At 33.6% G+C, this 23,158-nt stretch overlaps 1 protein-coding gene across 2 annotated transcripts in view; it reads left to right on the top strand.

Annotated features, from left to right (window-relative positions):
• Window positions 1–23,158, top strand: part of nompC (no mechanoreceptor potential C) — a 603,429-nt gene that overhangs the window by 531,196 nt on the left and 49,075 nt on the right. For both annotated transcript variants that reach the window (XM_081759152.1, XM_081759151.1), the window contains exon 14: window positions 2,785–2,991. In XM_081759152.1, coding sequence (XP_081615278.1) covers window positions 2,785–2,991 — 207 coding nt within the window. The remainder of the gene's footprint in view (window positions 1–2,784; window positions 2,992–23,158) is intronic.

Here is a 23,158-nt window from a genome sequence, read left to right as displayed (position 1 = left end):
TTTTGCCAATGGAAATAAATTTACTAATGTTAATAGTGTAAAGGAGTACCGCATTCCGTTACACTATCCGCCAAGATCGAGTTAAAGAGACCCAAACATTTACAAATGTTGTCTTTTTTGTATGTGCTATTAGGAACATGATTGAAATTCCATGTTTTCCTTATGCGCCTATCCAGAAGACGTCAGCAAAGAAAACCTGGAAAACAAATCTGATTTGTTACGAAAAATATACAAGAGTCAAAAGTGGTGAGATCTTGGAGTTCATTTCTGATGCAAATGATTGGTTATTCTTAGAGTTAATTTTTTGAGCTATTTTTTGGCTCTCGTGAAAATATAATCTGGTAATCGATACACGACTGTGCTGCCACATTCTGACATGCAGAGTAAAACACAACGAAACGGTAATGTAACAAGTAAATACTTGGATTACAGAGTCACTCTCTTGTTAACATTTCATTTAAACAATCCAATTTTGTTTTTTATCATTACTATCATTTGTATTCTTAGTGTTCGCAATGTATTGTTAGCTTACGGAAAAGTCTTATTAATGTAGCTTGAATCTAAAAGAGGTACTGTCAACAAGTAGAGCTTCAAAGAATATGTAACATAACTTTTCTTAACAAATATGACCTTTAACTTAGAATCTTGATTCCAGTAGCTTGTATGAGTATTGCTTAATAAATTGTTTTATTCTTTCATGAGATTTCATGTACATGAAAATTTCAAATTGACCCTTGTAGATCCAAACCACAGGACTATATTTTAAACAATATTGTTATGAAATAATTAAGAAAAAATCGCATAATTATAATAATCATACTTTCTTTATTTCTTAAACTAAAGTTCTTTCCTACATTCATTGTGCTCTTTAGCCTTAACTAAAAGACGAGTACAGTATAAGTATTAGAGAAGAAGGGGGCTATTTGAGTTAAAATAAGAACGTTCACTATATATTTACTGTACGCAGTAGCATGATAAACTTCTCTTTAATTTTCAGTTTGGTATTGGTAAAAGTTTGGTGCTTTTTTTATTTTTCTTAATTTATTCAACAGTTGCTGGGAATATGAATATATTCTTAGCGAGGTGATTTGTAACCCTATTTTCTTGGCCTAATATCATATTATGTACACAACAAATATGATGCCAACGCTGTGTGATTGCATATTGCATGTATAACGGAGCCATACCTAAGGCACGTTACAATTTACTAAAACTCTTACGTGTGCGTAAGCCACAATGTTTACTTACTGCAGACGCTATTTCGTCACCTTTGCCTGTCACGTCTGCAAATGGCGCTTCTTTATTCGCCAAAGCAAATAACGAGGATACTTCAGTCAATTGAATTTTAAGAGAAACATGAGACTTACATTTTGTGTATAATCAATAATGTGTAGGAACCTCGAAAATAAAACAATTTGTTTGTGATAAGTGCATGTGAAGTGAATATTTCATTAACTCTCTTGATTCCAACTGTAGTATTACTTTTTTTGTTTTGTTTTATTTTTAACTTACTAGTAAGTAAACACTAATTTGTATAAGATAATCTTCTCCAAAGTAATTATTCTCACTTATTTTCATTCAGTAAGTTAGTACGAAACTTAAGAATTATTTTTTTATATATATAAATACGAGTATAACAAAATACAGCAGCGACTCAAATAGTCCCTTCAGAGAGACAGACCCAATAGCTCAATTCTTTTTTCAAAAGTAATTTTCTGACAGTTACATTTTATTTTTATTTATTTATTTTTTGTGACAATCGGTTTTATAGTAGGACTTTATTTCTTTGATGTGCTGTGCTATGATAACTTATTAATATTTTTACGTTATAAGTTAAATCATTTTTTGCGTTAGTTTTCAAAAAAATCAATTTTTCTCTTCATATACTCAAATAGATCCGGTCCCTTTGTATCTCAATTGCAAGAATAGATAACCGAAGTGCACTTTATATTAACGCAGCTAGTAATTAAATCTTAGACATGTCATTAAACCAATGAATACTGGGTTTGATAAAATAATTACAATATTAAAAATATCAAGAAATGGTCAGAAAAAGTATTTAAAACAAAGTAATCAGGATCAGTAATAAAGAGGTAATAATCCAGTATTTCTGTAAGATAAAACGAGGATATGCATCTGATATTTAAGAAATATTGTTGAAAATAATACAATAGTTTTATTGGGTACCTTGTACGCAGTAACAGACTCGCAATTATTGGTATAAGTGACTGTATTATTAGTGGAAACTATTTTACAAAAACTTTATTTTTTGCAATCGCTCCTGTAGGGCAAGTGCGATAGGAAAAACTTCACACTTATTTGAAGTATGGAAAGCTAGTGAAAATGAGCAATATATCTAAATACTCTACTGTACTCGTATTATTTTTATAAATTAAATATAAAATTATTAGTTAGATATGAAATTAGTTTATCTTGATGTTACAGATTGTTGTTCGTTCATAGATGAGTATTATTTACAAATCAAAGTGTCAATTTCAAACACCTTGTCACTTAGTACATTTTTCTTTAAAGTGTTTCAATTAAAAACAAGGAGTTTTGTGACATTTTTAATATATTAGGTGTAGGAAGTGAATAAACAACTATTCACATGTTAAGTTTAAAGTTGAATTCAAATTAAACTTCTGCTTAATTTGAACAGTAGGAAACATAATGCAAAGTTCAAATAAGAAATAATTTTATGGTACATCTGTAAATTTTAAAATATTTCTATGCAATTGTTTTATTATTATTATGTGCTGTTTCACATATTACAAAATTTTCTAGGATGGTAACACTTGTGCCCACATAGCAGCAATGCGGGGATCAATCCGTGTAATAGAAGAACTGATGAAATTCGATCGTCAAGGAGTGATATCGGCCCGAAATAGAATCACAGAAGCCACCCCATTACAATTGGCTGCCGAAGGAGGACACGCAGAAGTCGTGAAAGCTCTCGTCAGAGCTGGAGCTTCGTGTACTGAAGAAAACAAGGTACGTTGAGTTTTATGGAATTCTACTAAGCTTTTGTTAAGTAAGTTGTATTTTTTGCTCATTGCACCACGTAATATTAAAGAGAAAGTTACAGTTTTGATATGTAATTTAAGGAGTAATCAGTAGCATCTCACCTAGGATTGTTTAAGGGAGAGAGCAGTGAGGGCACCACTAGAATTTTGAGGGGCCATTCGCGTTTATCACACTTTGAAAAGAAATGAAAAATAACTTGACTTTGTCCACTATATTGTATTGACTCCAAAATTGTACCGTGTAGTTTCTTTTAAACAACCTGCATGTTGGAGCCATCACGTGGTTGTTAAACACACTGTAGTGTTTTTGGATGATGTACCAAACGTCATCGTGATCCAGTTGTGTTCTGAATACATGTTTACATGTTTCGCTGTTTTTGACCTCATTTTCTACAAGGAAACCTAAAGTCCTACGTAATGCAAGGTACATTATACATAGTTAAAGATTCCCTATTTAGTTGTCAGTAATATAGCATCCTTGTTATAAAAAGAATAAGATATTTCACAGTTGGTAAAATGAACGAGGAAAACAAAATTGACATGTTTTCTTGATTTCGCCGATACATTTCCCCCTAAATTGTATCGGTACAATGTAGAATCTAAACTTTAGGAACAATGTCTTCCTTGCAGATGTTGGCTGCACACCAAGTGCGTAGATGTAGGGTCTAAGCAACTTACAGAAGATTTCCTACTGTGAAGAATATGTTTGAAGTTACTGATTATAGGCCAAATGATTAACTTACAGAATGCAGTCACATCTATTTATTAGTTGTTTCTTAAATTTTCAGAATTTTTGTCCCCTTTTATATTGAAAAGCCTATTTAGTATAGGTGTTAAGAAATAGACTATTTCGTCCGTCATAACTTCGTTGTCAATTTTCGACTTCCAAAAGTGCAGGTTGTGCTTCGTATTCTATAATGATTTTTCTTTTTATTCATAGGGTTTGATAATAGCTGATTCATTTTCCGCAAATACGAACAGAATTTTTGTTAACTTCGATTTTTCGTATATGTTTTGTATTTAAAGTCATAGAAGATTTGACAATGCTAATATATTGAAAAGAAAATAATTGCTCGGTATATTAAATTGTATCTACTGCTTCAAAATTGTCACAAGGATTTGTTTCGTACTTAGATGTAGTCATAAATGTAATTGCATTAAGAATAATCAATAATTCCCTGACTTTTGTACATTATGTTATTTCCAAAATTACTTGCCTGATATAACATAGGGGAAGAGTGATACAATAACAGAGAATTGTTTTTTTTTTAAATTTTACAAATTAACTTCTTAATTTCATTAAATACTTTAGTTACTATAGGTAGAATCGATTTTTTCAATGATTTCATACACTACCTAAAATAGCACTTAATAATGTAGGTGCTTAGGCTCTTTTTCTGTTTAATTTTCATTATACTTACGAAATATAAGTCATTTTTTTAAAATGGTACAATATAGGGGATTTTCCACTCTCTCGAAATATACATACATATACTGTACAAACACACACACACACACACACACATTATATATATATATATAATCGTCCTGGAATTAGAGAAGTGTCCTACGCTCGAAACCATCTATAATCTTGAATAAGGTTTTCCTAAAGTTTTCAAGTAAGTGATAGAGTTTTATTATATATAGTCAGTGTTCTTTTCTTTCTTAAAATGTAAAATATGAACAAAATGAAAATACTTTCCGAGAGAAAATGAAATAAATATATTAACAGTAATTTTATAATTAACATTGCGTCTCAGACTATAGTACATGATTTCTTCCAGTTGTCAGCTCAAAGGTTGTATTTCACAGTATTATCCCAATATCTCAAATACTTTGTAATATCTATCAATTAGAATTTATAGTTACAGTCGTGTGTAACGATAGGGGGCACGGTGGCTCAGTGGTAGAGCACTTACTTCTGGTGCGTGAGGTCCCTGGTAAGATTCCCAGCCAAGTAAGTTTCTGGTGGACAACATCGTGCTCGTGGGTTTTTTTCGGGGTACTCCCGTTTCCTCCTACTTTCTCATTCCACCAATTTTTGCATCATCATTCACTTGCTTTAATTATCATCTCTTTTAGCCTAAAGGGCATAATCGTGAGACGTTAAATTCAAATATTTCATTCCATTAGGGATGCGCACGAGACAAGATTTGTGGCTGTCTCGTCTCGAAAATGTGCTCTAAAAGTGATGTCTCGACTCGAAAAATATATATTTTTCTATTGGAAGAGCCGTGTCTCGACTCGAATTTTGTCAGGAAAACCCTGTCTCGACTCGTCTCGTACGCATCCCTACATTTCATTTCATTTTCGTGTGTAGTGATGTACTCAAAGGAGGAATGTTGGACGTTTTAACCCCTCTTGAGCAAGACATGATCCAAAAATAAAAGTTTAGCACATTAACATACGAGAATGTATACAAACACCTAAAATTATTTGAACTTTAGAGCTTGACCCGTTATCAAACTTCCGTGTATCTGACTGGTCGTGTGTGTTTTAACGTGATGCATTTTTCTAAGTTTTCGCAGTATCATTCCGAGTCAATCATGTGGCGAGAATGTTCAGAAATATTATTCATATGAATTAATTTGTTTCTCTGTCTGCACAAGCCATAAGCATAAATACGAATAGAATAAATTTCGAAACTTGTATTTGTATATAATCCTTTCCAAAATTCTCCTGCTATTACATTATGAAACAGTGATTCATAACCTCGGATGATATAAAAGACTAATCGAAATGTTTACCATGTAGAGTACAGGAGATGATATGACATAATTATTTAATGCACCTATTTGTATTCGAACCCAGAATCACGTGAATCAAAGGAGTCTACAACATCACTGCAGATTATCGAGTTTATATAGTTGAAAAAAAGGCACACTTTTTCAAAGCGTTTCGAACTGATGCTATAACGTTAGAAACATTTGTAAAATTAGCATCTCTATATATTGATAGACAAATACAAAATGGTCCTTTTTGTGTTTGGTTTTGTTTACCTCTATGTTAGTTCCCGTTGACTGAACGTTTTCCGCTCACTAACAACATATTAAAGTTATAAGGTAATCATTACGCTGAAAAGCTTCATTGAACATAAATACGCATCACTGATTAAAGGCTCATGCTGTCAGTTAGTAAAAGAAAAAAACGACAATAGCCTGGTGGTTATGAACACCGATACGCGATGTTATGCTTTTCGAAGTTATTTCCCTGTGGTAACATATCTCTCCTCTTTTACCCATAAATTGACATTAGCTTGATAATAAATTGTTATCGTGTTATTATGTTGCTATCGGAAAAGCAGAAAGTAAATGTATTTTAGCTTACTATATCGTATTTCAGCGAACTTGCACCGTACAAACATCTCTCTGTAGTTTCATTTAAGCCATTGAAAACAGTACGTCGGTAGTAAAGTCTATGAAGCACTAGTAAAGGCCAGAGCTCTCAGATTTTGTACTGATTCTTCTTCATGAAAAAAAAAATGGTTAGTATTATTGTATTTCCAAAATGTTTGGGTTTGATAGAACATCATATATATATGGTTAGCTCACTGCGTCGTTTCACATAGTCTTCATACGTGAAAGAGACATTAACCCCCAAAATAACCAACAACAAAATTCTGAACTTACCTATATAAGGGAAAATGGATCTTTATGTTATAATGAGTAATACTGATCCGGTCACAAGCACAGGCAGTAAACTAAAACATTACACCAGTGCTCGCCAAAGTTTTGAAGCTTCTGGGCTATCGTACCATTTTTAAATCCTACTGTGAGCTACCAACAAGGGTGCCCATCAGGGGAGGCAAGGTGGGGCGCTCGCCCCCACTAAGTGGAAATCGTACTTGGGAATATCGAAAGCCCAATAGAATTTTTTACATTAGTTATAGCAAAATTTGAAACTATATTTGAAACCTCGCTTATATTTGCCCCCCTTGGAAACCACAACATGGGCGCCCTTGGCTACCAACCAAAAGAACTACCAACTATTTTTATTTTACTGAGGAAATCAAACTGTCCAAATTAGCAAATGTCTAATGTACACACGAAAAACATAATTTGCACAACTCTACGCGTATAAAATCAACTCTGAGATAAAGCAGATAATGGCCGTTCCGCAGGAGAAACAAGCAGTTGTCGTCAGCGTCAGCTCAGTGGAGGAATCAAGGTTAGCCTACCGAAGTGTTAATGCAATCTATCGAAAATTTCCCCACATGCTACTAGAAGCTCGCGATCGACGGTTTGGCAATCACTGCATTACACTGTATTTTTTACACACGACACAACACAACACTGTCAGTCAGTCAGTCCGTCAGTAATTACTTTTGTTCATTGTTAATTGTAATCTGCTGGCGTTGTGGGAGGACTTGGATGCCATGCCTATAACAACATATGGTTTTGAGTTGAAGAAATCAGTGAGTCAAATTTCGAAAGTAGCTTCGTCAGAGAGGGAGAGAGAGCAAAAGATAGAAATCTGTAGGCGCAAGGTTAGAGAAATAAGGTGGTTGTGGAAGTTTACCAGCCGAGTTCTTCAACAATTTCTTTGGTCAATTTGGAAGAATATGGGCGCGTATTATCATACAGTAACAACACTTAATGTCCAGGTCATTTGTCCGCAACAGCGGAAGCGAGTCGTTTTAGTTGTTAGATAAACAAAAAATAACACTGCTTATTTTGTTCTTTGAAAACAATTAGTAGTGAATGATTCCACCTTTGTTCCACCACATGGACAACATGAATCTTTGTGTATGGGTAGTGTCCTTTGTAGGGAAATTCCTTTCTCTGTTGAGGTTAACCATCACTTCGTTCTCGTATTTTCAGCAATGGCATTAACTCCATACCAGCATGAATTTGTTTTCGCCGCTTCTGTTGCATTGGATCCTGGGTTAAAATCAAACAGCAGAATGTGGTGGAAATGTTGAACTTTGTCTACTTGTTACTGCATCTTGTTTCGGCTGTAAAACATGGTAGAATAAGAATAGATTGTAATTTTAGCAACAGGAAATAACAAACCAAACAGTAACAATGGAATATCCGTGTTGCCAACCCATAAACCAAACGTTACGACTTATGCATCGATCTGTAATAATAATAATAATAATAATAATAATAATAATAATAATAATAATAATAATAATAATAATAATAATAATAATAATAATAATAATACATTATATTTTACTATAGCCCTTACAATTTCTTCTACCACCAAATTCTTATTAAGAATTTTACAGATTTAATGACCAATGCACAATCATCATTAAATATTGACTTATTTTTTTATATTTATTATTTCTTTTCAAAATTTAAGAGTAAATTTTAAGTAACTGTTAAAGCTCCTTATGACATCCAATCTGACTATGAAAATTTCTTCCACATGCGTTCTCACGATTCTGAAACATGAGTACATGGCCGTAACTTATGGGGAGCAGGGGACAACTGCCCCCAGGGAAGCTCCTTGCCGTTCAAGGGGGTCTACTTTAAGATAAAATTTTCTTACTTCACATACGATACGAGCATGAAATTATAAATGAAACATCAAACAGGTTCACTATATTACGTAAACAAAACAGCACACAAAATATAAATGAAACAAAAAGGAGTCGTGGGCCCATTTCAGTAAAAAAATCTATTACTAGGGGCCCTAGAAATAATATTTATTCATATGGCTTTGAAATATGTCAATATTGTCCCCTTAGTTTATTTGTCATGTATGAAACAGGGTCCAGGAGCGTAACTAACGGCCCCGCAGACCTTTCCGTGCGGGAGGGCCCACAGGCTCTGGGAGGCTCATAAAGAGTAAGAGAAAGATGGAGAGAGGGGGCTAAGAATTAGAAAAACATTTTTTCCTAGGGGCCCAAATACGCGTATTAATGCTTGCTACCCCAGAAAAAAATCTAAGTTACGGTGCTGCATGGGTACAATTCGATAGTGCTTATATTTTGGTTTATTTATTACTCGACCACTTGGTTCGATAATTTCAATATAAATCACTTCAAAATTTTGATTCTCATAGTTTTGGTAACGTAGAAAATTAAGCAATCTAAAAAGCGAGCAATTGGTAATACATTTTACCTTGAAAATAGATCCAACAAATTTTCATTCAATCGGGGTGGAACAACACCGTTTCCTCACAGAAGGAAACAATTTAGCATCACTTGGACTTAGGGATATCTTTATGATACCCTATTTGTATATCCTTTATGATATCCAAACTTTAGAAAAGGAAACAATTTTGAATGATATTAACGATTTTCATGAAATTGAAGGACTCTACAATTTTCTGATAGAAGAAATGTGATAATATTGAGATAACGGATTCAAGAGCGGATTTTTATGAAATATACAGACAAACATAGACGTCATTGTGAACAATAGTTTTTTTTTTTTTTTTTTTTTTTTAATGAGAAACTGTTTCTTGTCTGTATACCAAGGAAAAACTTTCATAGAAATGAGATTTAACAATTCTCATTCATAAAGAATAGTTTCGAGTTCAGTTTTATACAACTTCCTCTACTATCCTTTCATGTCCATAAACGAGAACTTCCACTCTCGTTTCTAAGGAAAGATTTTTCCGTGCCCTGATAGCCGAGAACAGAGAACCTGTTTCTCAAATTTAAGAATCTATTTTTAACAGTGAGTTTCATTCTATATTTTTTTTTTTTGCTGAAATTCAAGCTCCATCGTCTGTACAAGCAACAACCAATCAGATTTGAGCAATGTCGAGGAAGGAGAGGATTCATTGCTGCTTTTATTTTCTTAGAGATATAGACAGAGGCGTGAGAAAATGTGATGGTTTATCAGGGTTAGCAACGTTAGAGAAAAAAGTATAAAGGTGAAAATTGAACAATGTTACGAACAAATTAAATTGATAAACTACAGTTGTATACCCCAAGTGTATGCCTAATTTATCTATTCTAATTCAAGAGCATATTAGAACATTTTTCTGTCTGCACCATATACACATTACTCTAAAAATTTTCTTTATATCAATGAGGATTCTCGTAGACCTAGCAACCCTGCTCAGTACTTCCCTTCCCTCTTCGTTGGGAATCCCCCAGTTGTTTTCACCCCATCATTTATTAGGATCACTCTATGAGATTTACCTGTGTAGCATTGTGTTTTTAGTGTGTCCGTCCGTCCGTTACGATAACTTGAACGGATGCGAATTTTTTATTCTGTTTTTATATATACATATAGATAGTTAATCTAGAGCAATTTTCTCGGTTGAATTCGTTAATAGAGTCAACGCTAAGAACTTAATGGAATAATGACAACTTGTAACTGCTGGTTCTTAGTAAGTATTTCTTGAGCCACAATATCTATAACAGAACATTGAAACGTAAATATTATTTATTTATACCTTCGTTTAATATTCCTATTACAAACCATTAATTTCTTGAACATCAATTCTTCTGAGAACTTCGTAATCTTTCACTCTACAACCTCTCTTATTTAATTTTATATACTGTAACTAAGGAGCAATAATGATCATTACAATTTCCTTTTTCTTTTTCTTTACAAAATATGCTCCGTTGTCGCACCTCTGATCGTCTTTCTAAGACCTGTACAGATAAATAATAGTACAACAGTACAACACATACAACATACCGTTGTATCTGGCGTCACGAACATGGATTTCATTTATTTATTAACAATAAATGAAAAGAATCCTGGACCGTACAAGAATACACATTTTGAACAACGCTTGTATATATATAAGATTACATTTTATATCAATATCATATATTAATCACATAATTAGGCATATTCTTTGGCCTCACATTATAATATAAATAACAAGGTGCATCAACAGAAAAATAACTATAATAATACGGTCCCACAATTATTTTTAGATTCATTGGGATATATTTACTATAATGTATATAGTTTAACTCATGGAATTGAGCATAATTACATAGAGTTAAATATGTTCTCTATTAAAATTGATCCATTTTTTTTAAATTCCTTTAACATCATTAGGATGTAAACACGGAATAAACATTCTACGTGAATATACATATAGAACACACAAAGTGCTTATGGAGTAATTATAGTGTTGTGAACGCAATAAAACAATATAGCATACATTAACATTGAAGAAAATAATTGTTACACTAGAAAAATAGTTGAAAATAAAATAACAAGAGGAAAATACAATAACTAAATTATATAACTATAAAATACTGTGTTTATCTCATTTGAGATTAAGTTACCTCTTTTATACATTATTTATATTAATTTTACTCATAATCCCAGGAGGGACTACATTTTTGACTAAGTCCATCCATTTCTTTCTAGTATTTTCGGTAGACTGACATAACTTTATTCCATCGACATTTCGTAATATTTCACAAATTACATATATTTTTAACGTACATTTTAATAATAAATTGAATAAAGAACACATTAACCATAGACGTAAGCAAAGGTCGATCTAATACAAATCTGTCGGACGCCTTTTTAATAGTTCAAGTTATTCGTTCAAAGGGCTCATTTAAGCAGCATTGGATAGCACAATCTATAGTACTTCTTTGTCTTTCATAGGATGTTACCATATTTTGATTCCTATTTACAAAATTCCTGCCATTTGCAAGACGATTTTGTGCAAAATTATGGTAATTGTTATTACGGTTATAATTTCGATAATTATTTCTGAAATTCCTATTACTATTTCTACCATTAGGTTGAGTTGAATTACCGGTACTATTTAGATTACACGCTCGTTCATTAAAACGACGATTGCCATATTCTTGTGCGTGGGAGCTATTTCCATTCTGTACACTTAGATTGCGAACAGGAGCATAATTAATAGGATTGCGGCTAACATTACCCTGACCTCTATTGTGATTTTTATTGTTCTTCTGCATCAAATATTGACTCTCAAAGTTCTGCACTAGCATGGTCATATGACTAAAATTGACACATTGTACAGACATTAACATTTGTTGCAATCGGAACGGCAATAGGATGCGAATAGAAGCAATTATACGCGATTCAGGATGATTAGGATTTAGAGCTTTTAATTCATTATATGTCCATACTACAAATTCCGTGACATTCTTGTGGCTTCGGGGATCGAAAACTTTGGTACGTAATTATGCATCTCTGTTGGCAAGCATAAAGTCGTTTTTATAATTGGATAATAGGGCAGCTTTAAAATCTGAATAAGCATGAAGATTTTCTCGGATTGCTTTGAACCACGTTAAATATGGAGGCTGTAGGACGTGCGGAAGTATCTTCAAGAATTTTGACTCTTTTATTCCTACTAATTCACATTCGTCCTCAAACTTCTCGATAAATACCCGTGCAGGAATATCATCAGGTCCACCACTAAATTTGGTCAATGATTTTACCTCACTAAATCGCAAAGGTTTATCATTATTATGGGATTTTAAATATTTACCGTAATATTTTGAATTCCTATAGGATGAATGTTTCCTTCTTCTTCCAACTTCGGTACTTCCTTCACTATATCCCGAAGACTCACTATCCTCCAAAACTCGATGAGGTGTTACTGGTTCTGGTTCCTTAAAAGGAGACTGATTTCTATATCCACCATCATGAGGGATTACTGGTTCTAATCCATTATACGCAGCCTGATTTCTATGTCCACTGTGGGACTGATGTCTATGTCCACCGTCGTGCTCTTCCTTAGTAGCATGGTACCACTCTTGTAAACAATTAATATCCTCTCGAAGTTCTCGGATGTGAAAGGTGTGTTCGTTAATTACCGATTCCATTGCTTTAACCACATCCTGCATCTCAGTATAATTTTGGGATACTCATTCCATCTTTTGGTCATACTGCTTAAATCTCGTAGAAAATTGTTCCTCCAATTGACCTTCTATTTTGCATTGTAATTGGTCCATTTTATCTTCCAGTCGTTCCTCAATTTTAAGTTGCAATTGCTTTAGGGAGTCCTCAAATTGTTGTTGAGTAACCATTTTTTGCTGGAACTCCTCAAACTGCTTCTCAAACTGCTGATGAGTCACCATATTTTGCTGGAACTCCTGTTGATTCTGTTGAAGTTGGTTCATTTGGCATGATATCTGCTTTAAAAGATCTGTCACGGTTTCAGGAGCAGGACTACCACTTTGCATAAGTCTGTCTTGGACACCTTCAGTTTCCGACATACCTCGGTTTATTCGTTTATCACTTCTTAGTATAGTAACATAAATATTGGGCTCAATTGTGTTCGTTGTTACTCTACTTCGGAACGATACACTAACTCCCGGTATGAAGGCACCATTTAATTATGTAACTGCTGGTTCTTAATAAATATTTCTTGAGCCACAATATCTATAACAGAACATTGAAACGTAAATATTATTTATTTATACCTTTGTTTAATATTCCTATTACAAACCATTAATTTCTTGAACATCAATTCTTCTGAGAACTTCGTAATCTTTCACTCTACGACCTCTCTTATTTATTTTTTATATACTGTAACTAAGGAGCAATAATGATCATTACAATTTCCTTTTTCTTTTTCTTTACAAAATATGCTCCGTTGTCGCACCTCTGATCGTCTTTCTAAGACCTGTACAGATAAATAATAGTACAACAGTACAACACATACAATATACCGTTGTAAACTTTAATTATGGATCTATAGCACATATCCCGTACATATAAGCGAATGTTTGAGCTCTGCTTTCTTCAAATAGATAGAGTGGTTATCTTAGCTAAGTTTGTTAGTGAAGTAAATCCGTTATCTGATAACGGCGATTTTAAGGATGGCTAGCCATTTCCCTAATCCCATATAAGTATGTACGCAAATTCTTGAAATCTGGTTGTTGCAGTAGGTAGCTAAAGCTATTATCTCGTCGAGTTTGTTAGTTTAACATATTAACGGATAATGGCGAGTTTTATGGTGGCTACCTGTAGCTCATAAAGAGGGTCGCAACTTGAGAGGGCAAGAGGAAATTGTCCTTCCATTCAAGCTCACCGATATTCAAGGGGCCCTACCTCTGAGATGTTTCATTCCCTCAAATTTTAATAGATCATAATGAACTATGCTTTAAAGAGAGAAAAAATCGTTCAAATTCCTCGAATTAATATTTCGTCTTGAAATACAAATATAACTTTTTCATAAAAGCATCGAGTTTATTTACTTTTCTTTTTTAAAAAAGAAAGAAAATGTTATAGAAACAAGAACAAGCGTAATACGTATATATTAATGTTCGTTCTTGTTGTTTATAACAAGAAAGATCTTCCGCTTCACAAATATTTACATTTACATAAGCGAGCTTATAAATCATATACAAATGCTTTACAATACTTTTATTGTAATGTTTATGTATCATTTACTTTGGATAGCTTTAATATTCATCTTCCTTCTATATCTCACTATCATTTTTCTTTGTATCTGCACGTTCTGAATTTTATATCTTACAATTATATTACTATATATATATATATATATATATATATATATATATATATATATATATATATATATATATATATATATATATATATATATATATATATATATATATATATAGATAGATAGATAGATAGATAGATAGATAGATATAGATATAGATATGTAGATATATATAGAGGGCCGGATCCAGGATTGTCTGAGGGGGGTGCACCAATAACTACCAAAATAACGAATCACACTGAAACTATTCAAAGTGACATGTGACAATTTTCTTTATACCTGACAACGCTGATATATAGAACGGGGGGAGGGGAGTATTTTAAAGAGGGTCACAAGTGTTATGCAGGAAAAAAGATCTTCTCTCCTCCTGGTTTCTGTTTTCTTCCCTACTTGACAAATGTAACATTGTTTTGCTTGGTGAATCCTTTTCCGTCAACCTTTTGAAAATCAACTTACACTATTGCTTTTGCAAAGCTCTGGATTTTTTCAAGCCACAAAGGGAGCTAGCTTCTCATTTTATATAGTGTGTATTTACAACAAAGAGAGGGTGCACGTGCGCCTTTGCACCCCCTAAACAAATTCATAAATAAACAAATTCTGGCGAATTCAATTTGCTACAGGAAACATTTAAGCGATTTAACTACAAACCCTGAAGCAACTTAATTCTCACTTAATTTTTGCCTACGATGTTTGTGAATCTGGTTTTCTTAAGAAAGCAATTTGCAATTTGTAAAACGCAATTACCCTTCACCTCCTCACTAATAAATGTCCTTATCTTGCAAAATGCGTACGTTTTCAGCTCACTACTGTGCTGGACACCCAAGAAAACCCCCGATACCAAAAATGAAACGAGTATCTCAAAAAGAGTTACTTCAAACTTTTTGCAAAATCTGTTCAATTTTAAAGTTGTAACGCTCGTAATTCAAACGCGCCTGCGTTCGAGGATTTCTCCGCTTGCACAATTGTCTCAGATGTAAAAGCAAATCAATTGAGTATAGTATCGGTATTAAGTCAGAATAACACCCCGCAACCTTCCCTAGTCAGATTATTTGGCAATTGGGGCCGCGGTGGCTCAGTGGTAGAGCATTCACCTCTGGTGCATAGGGTCCTTGGTTTGATCCCAGCTCGCGCCAAGTGGACTTTAGGGTGGACAAACACCGTGTGCATGGGTTTTGTCGAGATTCTCCCGTTACCGCCCACTTTCTTTATTGCATCATTTCATTCATTTCTCATCATCACCGTCTCATTTAGCCTAGGCGGCATGACGTTGGACGTAAAACTTGAAGATTTCATTTCATTTTTTTATTTGGCAATCAAATATTGATTAGTTTGGTGTTTTATCTTGTATTAAAAATTAAATTATGTAGGCTACTGTAATTTTGAAATCAAGCTTTGTAACTTGAAGGAAAAATGAAATAAGAGAATAGCTGTGTGATGCCAATATCAGGTGTAGTTAGGGAGCGTTTTGATTTGATTAGTCAGGGGGTGGGGCGTTAAAGTGAGTTCTTGCCCAGGGCGACAACTAGCCTAGTTGCGTCGTGGCTGTGGCCGAGATCCTTGAATTGTTGGATGCGGACAGGGTTGCTATATTGAATTACTTCACGTTCTTCGCTGTGCACTACCTTATCAGCCATTCTAAGTAGCCTACGATCTTCACTCGCCAAGACAAATCACTGAAAGACAAAGTGGTAACTCAACCTAGGTAATTCACTTTTTCCCAAAGCAAAGGAAAGGTTTCTTCGGTAAGAGGACGGCGGGGTTGTGCCGAAGTATGATTCACACATTTTTCGGGGGCACACTAGAAATAGAGAGGCAATGTTATTATTAAGTAATTACAACCGTTCATATTTGTTTGTAGAAATGATTGTGAAACTCTTAAAAATACAGTGATACTTTGAAATTCGAACTTAGGTCTAATACATACTAGAGCCCCGTTTGAGTTCCTAGACAATTTGTGATCTGAATTAATTACTTCCTGGATCTCCGGACTCGAATTTTCAAAATGATTTTAACAGTAAATACACGGGATTTTAAAGTAAAATATTAACAATTAATAATATATTTTGCTAAAGACAGTAAAGAGGTTCACTCAAAGTTTCAATTTCGTCCGGTAGATGTCAACCTATGGAGAATGTTGCTGCCATCTAACGGCGAGATGTATAACTTCTATCAATCTACAATTATATACCTGAGTTATTCTGTGAAGCGATGGCTATAATTAAAACAAGGATGCAAATAACCACTCGCCCAGGGTGAGTGGGTCATCCGTGCGGTCGAGTGCTTAATATCATACCGATGGCAAATATTCTATTGTAGGATGTGATCTAGTAGCATTTTTTCTTGTACTAGTAAAATTTTGTTGCTTATTTGCATTCCTGCATTAATGCACTGATATTGAACAATATTTTCCGTCCTTCCTTCTCCACAGGCCCATATCCAGGGGGGGTCTAGGGAGGCGTGAATTTTTGCTGGCTTCCCCTAAAATGTTCACGTTAGGTTTGCAAATGAACCATAATTTGGTGATGATCTATAATAAGTAGAGCAACCCAAAAGCATAAAAAGCATAACGGCAATTTACACATATGGTTGGTACCTAGAACATGGTTGTGGTTGTCTAAGGGTCCAGAAGAAACTAATTTTAAAAGCATAATAAAGCATAATTTTAGAAAATAAAGCATAAAGCATAATTTAAAATATATAGCACAATTCTTGGAAAATTCTCTTTAACGGCAAGTTAAACATATAGTATTAATATTTTTTAAAACAATATTTACAATGCAAAATCATTGAGAACGTAACGCAACAATGAAATTTTTGTATTTTTGTATTGCACACCAATATTTTTATTTCGGTGCAATTCTTTGATGTGGAGAAAAAAAAACAATAATTCACCTTTTTTTCTTCCATTCTAGGTTAAACAACTACTTAAACGCTTTGCTTAATTATTTTAAATGAAAAGTTTAAACACCAAATTTCATGACTAACTTTAAAGGGTTCCAAGATATGGACATCTTACTGTAATAATTACAAGCCTCGCCCGCCGATTTTTATTCCCCCCTCACTTCTCCCCTTGTAGCTCACACATGAAAAGATGCTAAAACACAGTTTTAATTATTTTTAATGTAAAGTACAAACACAAAATTTCTCATTTCTAATTATAATGGATTCCAAAATATGGACACCTTATTATAATAATTGCACTTCACTTCACCTTGTACGTCCAATTTCCAAAAAAAAGATCTTCCGTAGCAGTACAGTATATCATAAATCTTACGCGCTGTCGTCCAGAAATCGCTTCCATCAACTTTGGAGGGGAAAGCGTGTATAGGTATACAAGCTTTTTCCTCATATCTATTCCGTCTATCAATACAAAACTTGGTATACACATTTCTTATCTCCTATAGTATTTTTCGAAATTCATTTGGATTGTGTGCTTTTACTGGAGACCACTCCAGACGGGTCCAAAGTTGATGGAAGGAATTTCTAGAGGGAATTTTCCCGACATTCTGCCAATTTTTCATGTTCAAGTACTTATTAGCGCCAATACATAGCACCTCTGGAAAGCTTGTTTCATGCTAAAGAGAATGAACTATAAACCATGACTTTCCAATGAACAGTGTTGATGCAATAGCTGTTTCACTGAGAGTCTACGATTTTCTTTATACTAACAGAGTTAATTGGCCCCAGGGACTTACTCTGTTGTCCATGATACCTAATTTTTTTTGTACATGAACATATCTTTGTTATGTTTGTCGAATGCATCAGGTTTGATTCGGATGTCCGGATGACAGGTTCATGTCCTTTTCTTGTTAGTAATATGTATAGTATTATGCTGTGCAGGCCTTCGGTTCCTAAGTTATCAGCCAACAGAATTGCATTTGAAAAAAATCAATGAAGGATAGTTTAGCATGAAGTAAATGCAGACCGTACTTATAATATTAATAGACTGCTGAAATCAATGATGGACGGTTAAACATTAGGTAAATGAAGACTGTGCTTATAATAAAAATTTGCTTAAATCAAGTATGGACGATTAAACATTATATAAATGAAGACTGTGCTTATACTAATAAAGATTTGCTAAATTCAGTGAAGGACGGCTTAACATAAGTAAATACAGACTGCACTTATAATAAAGATTTCCTCAAATCAATGACGGACGATTGAACATTATGTAAATGCAGACTGAGCTTATAATGAAGATTTGCTGAAATCCATTAAAGACAGTTCAACATCGAGCTAACGCAAACTGTGCTTATAATAAAGCTTTGCTGAAATCAATGATGGACGGTTAAATATTAAGTAAATGCAGACTGTGTTTTTAATAAAGACTCTCTAAAATCAATGAAGAATGTTTTTTCCCCGCAACTGGGAAACTTACTACTTTACATGATAACTGTTGAACGAAACCAAAAGCTTGATTACTGTTTTACCAGCAGATAGCAAGAGCTATTATATCCTGCAAGTTCGTTACTGAAGTTAACCCGTTAACATCTAAAAAGGTAATTGTGTCTATAACCCGTCCTCACTTACGCGAGATAGCTCTTGAGTGAAGATGAAGTTTTTAATTCTTGTTTTCTGGCATTAGATATCGGTAGCTAGATCAGTTATCTCCTGCGAATTCGTAGCATCAATCCATTATCATTTTACGAATAACGATGACATTAACGAAGATCATTAATCCACACGATAACTGTTGAATCTTTTTTGCAATCCTTTTTTGCAATATATAGCTAGAGTGATTATCTCGGCCAAGTTCGTTAAATCAGTCAATCTTAACGGATAACGGTTACTTTAACGGTGGTCGTTACTCAACACGATGATTGTTGAACGATAGTGAAATTTTGAATTATGTTTTATTTATTTATTTATTTTTGCAATAGATAGCTATTGTGATGATTCCGGCTGAGTTAAAAAAAATGGATCGATGGAGTCGATCCGTAAAAAAAATTATGGTTAATGGTGACTTTAAAGGTAGCTATTCATATGCCATTTTGTACTTTTGAAACCAGGGTAGTAGAAGATACACATCGCGCCGCTAGATGGCAGAAATTTTCTCCAATGGTTGACATCTCCCAAATGACTTTAAAACTTCAAGTACGTGATCCGTTTTACTGTCAATAAGAGTGTATTTTTCGTTTCTGCGTATTTGTCATATATACGAGAATGGAATTTATCATGTTTTGTTTCCCTTATATATTTCTTTTCTGTTCTGTCATGTTTGTTATGTCCTATGTGAATTTCGGTTAAAACAACAATTTCCAATTATTCTTCCTTTTTTTTTCGTTTGTTTGTGCTACTCTTCACTGTTTGCCATATATATATATATATATATACCTTGTAGGCATTTTTTCTGTTTTGAAGAGAATCAACTACGTTTGTTGTTTCTTCTGCTTTCCACTATTCCGGTGAAAATAACGATGTTGTTGTTATTGGAAATTGGTGACGACGTATGGGGTTTGACAACCAATTGATGTTTACGATGAGAAATTGGATTTTTGTTTCCCACTGCGAAAAATGAAAGATTTCTTTTCTTCACATAGATGTGTTCGTTTCCTTGTGTGTATATACAAGGTGTGAAGGAGAGCTCTCTCAAACACATAGAGAACTGGTCAGAATTCTTCTAAAAATGTTCTTAAGAATGCTCTTTAAAATGTCCTGAATGCTTGGTTTTGTGAAGTAAAAATTGTTTCAATTTCTTGAGAGATGCCGCAGAAAGGTAGTAGAAATTTAATCTCTTTTTCAAGTAGACTACAGTAACTCGGACCGGGTAAGTGCTCTTTCTTTGTCCAGAGCTTTTTATACCATCCCTTATGATCAAGTCTGATGAATAGTGTTTTTTTTTTTTTTTTTTTTTTTTTTTTTGCTGGAACTCGAAGGACAATGAGTATTGTCTAGTGCGCAATGAATTGCCTTCCTCAAGTATTCGAGGAATTTCGCAAGCACCGATGAAAGATAAAGCTTTGTGAAATCCTGCTTCACTACTACAACACCTCGCAATCAGCTAGGACAGTTGATTTTTGTTTAAAAATAAAATAGAAGTATAACTTATGCTACATTCTTCCTATTTCTTTCTTCCTTCCTATTTGGTGTCATGTGATTACTTTCTGTTTTCAAGACTTAAGAAAAGACTGAATGGTGACAGCGAGACGTTACAAGTTTCTAGTGCAAAAATCAAGAATGTGTGTCCCGAGAATTAAACGTTCCATACAAGTGAAGCCGTTTTAAAGAAGATAAAAGTGCATTCCAACATGAGGGAATTCTTTTAACGCCTGCACCCATAAGGTTTCGTGAGATTCGTGCAATTGTTATGTATCATTGTTGCAGCCTTCTCAAGATATATAATATCAATTTCTGTGACATTCCATAAATCGAACCAAGCAGTTGGATTATTCGTGCCATTTACCAGACTAATGCTATAAAACACTCTCTGAAACAACTCAAAGCATCTTGTCTGACTGTTGAAAAGGTATCGATTCCTTAAACAAAAAAAAACAAAAAAAAAAAAACAGAAATCAAGACATACTAAAATTCATGCTCAGAATACATTCAAGTTAGGATAAAAGAAATGATTCTTAAGTCCATCATGATCTGCATTTGGATGAATCTTTCTGAATGGTTGCCTAACCTAAAAAAACAAGACAAGTTTTCCATGTCTCCTGAATAACAAACAAAGAACATAGCTTCATTTGGTTAATGGTGTTCTCTCTTCTTTTTGTCTCAACATTAAAATTGTAAATGTTACGTTTATGATATTTTCTTTTGTTTCGTCTCATTACATTCGCTATCTTTAGTTCGTCTACTTTGTATGCATTCTTGTAGAATTTGCGTATAACTGGGATTTTTCTTTGCTAGAAGTGTTGGGTGAAATGTGGATATTTGACTCGAGTATTTAGAAGAAACAAATCCTCTTGGTTTCAAGTGATTTAAACTTTTACATGGATAATATTGCTACCACCTACCAAATGAATTCTTCATAACAGGATATTTTAGGAGAAAGGTTTTCTTTTATATCATCTGCAGAACGTTTAAAATAAACATCCTTACTATGTACACAGAACCCTCTATTTTGCGTATTATATCAAGCCTAATATTGGATTGAGTTAATTTCACGAACACAAAGATATGCTACTCTTTCTTCAAAGTATGATAGTTTGGAAAACAAACCACAATTTCTAAACTATCAAAGTCATCAAGAACAATCACAATCTATTATTTATGTTAGATTACAACTCTTCGTATGTATTCCTCGGAATTCAACCACAATAAAAGCATTCCTGAAACTACAGCTGATCCAATAAGCTCTAGACAATCAGATGGATAATTAATTATGTGTGGTCGGCACACCGGGTCATATTAAAATTATGTCTTTCTTAGAAATTCTTCCTTCATATTAATTCGAACCCAAAATGAAGTGCCTACAAAAATAACTTTAAAAACGGCTTTATGCAATGAAGTATAAGCGTATAGAAGATCCATACCTTTTTCGGAGTAATAAGTCGAATTATAGTTGGTTCTGTTTCTCATGACGTTGGTGTTAATACAAAAGCATAAAGAATAAAAAGCAATTGGGATTTTTTTTAATGTTAGATACTGTTCGTGTTATGAATTGACTTTTCTTCGCAATAAATACTTATTCGATACGTTTAAAGGTAACACGAAAGATTAAGCTTCTTGTTACTTAAAGATTCTGTGCACTTTATATTGAATAAATACTAATCGATGTGTACAAGAAAATATATATGTGTAATAAAGATAATTACCCAGTTCTTATATTCATAGTTCTGAATCTCTTCTCTTACCCTGGCTCAAAGTTTTCAGATACCCTTTTGACCGTAATTCTCAATTCTTTTACTTTAGTTACCCGGATTTTTAGTTTTCCATTTAACCTTTTGATCCAAATTTTAAATTTATCACTTTACTCTGGCTACCGAAACTTCTAGTTTTCTATATATCCTTTTGATCTTAATTCTCAATTTATCCTTAGCTCCTAAACCTTTAAGTATTCCAGGTACCTTTCTTATTCCCATGTATCCTTTTACCCCTCCTCAAAACTCCAGATTCCCAGATACCCTTTGGATCCTAACTCTTAATCATCCTATTACACTAACTCCTTAAATTTCCAATGTTCCATGTTATGTTTTGATCTTAATGTTCAGTCTGTCCTTTCACCCTAGCTCTCCAAATTTCCAGATTTAATGATACTTGTTTGGTCGTAATTCTCGATCTATCCTTTTACCTTAGCTCTTTAAATTTCTAGTTTTCTAGACTCCTTTTTGATCTTAATTCCCAACCTATCATTCTACCCCAATTCTTCAAATTTCCAGTTTTGCAGGTTCTGAATCTAATTCTTAACTTATCTGTTTATCCTAGTTCCTGAAATTTTAAGTTCCCAAGTATATTTTTTATCCTAATTCCCCGTTTATCCTTTTATCCTAGCTTCTTAAAATTCTAGATTTTCAGATGCCCCTTTGATCCTAGTTTTCAATATATCCTTTTACACTAATTCCCCAAATTTCCAGTTTTCCATATACTCTCTTAACTCCCATATTCAGTATACTATTTTACCGTAGCTCGTCACATTTCCAGTTTTCAGGATGCCCTGATGAACAACTGGGCAAACGAATACGTGTAGACCGATCTATTCTTGCATTGCTACTTTAGTATCTCTAGATATAGGCTTGCATGCCGAAATCTGTCTTCGGCTAGACACTTGAATGAATAATTAATTTAATAAAATT

This window comes from Thermobia domestica, chromosome 5 (assembly GCF_964235325.1).
Source record: "Thermobia domestica chromosome 5, izTheDome1.hap1.1, whole genome shotgun sequence".
Lineage (NCBI taxonomy): Eukaryota > Metazoa > Arthropoda > Insecta > Zygentoma > Lepismatidae > Thermobia > Thermobia domestica.
Note: the sequence above shows the minus strand (reverse complement) of the source record. Positions and strands in the feature narration are given on the sequence as shown.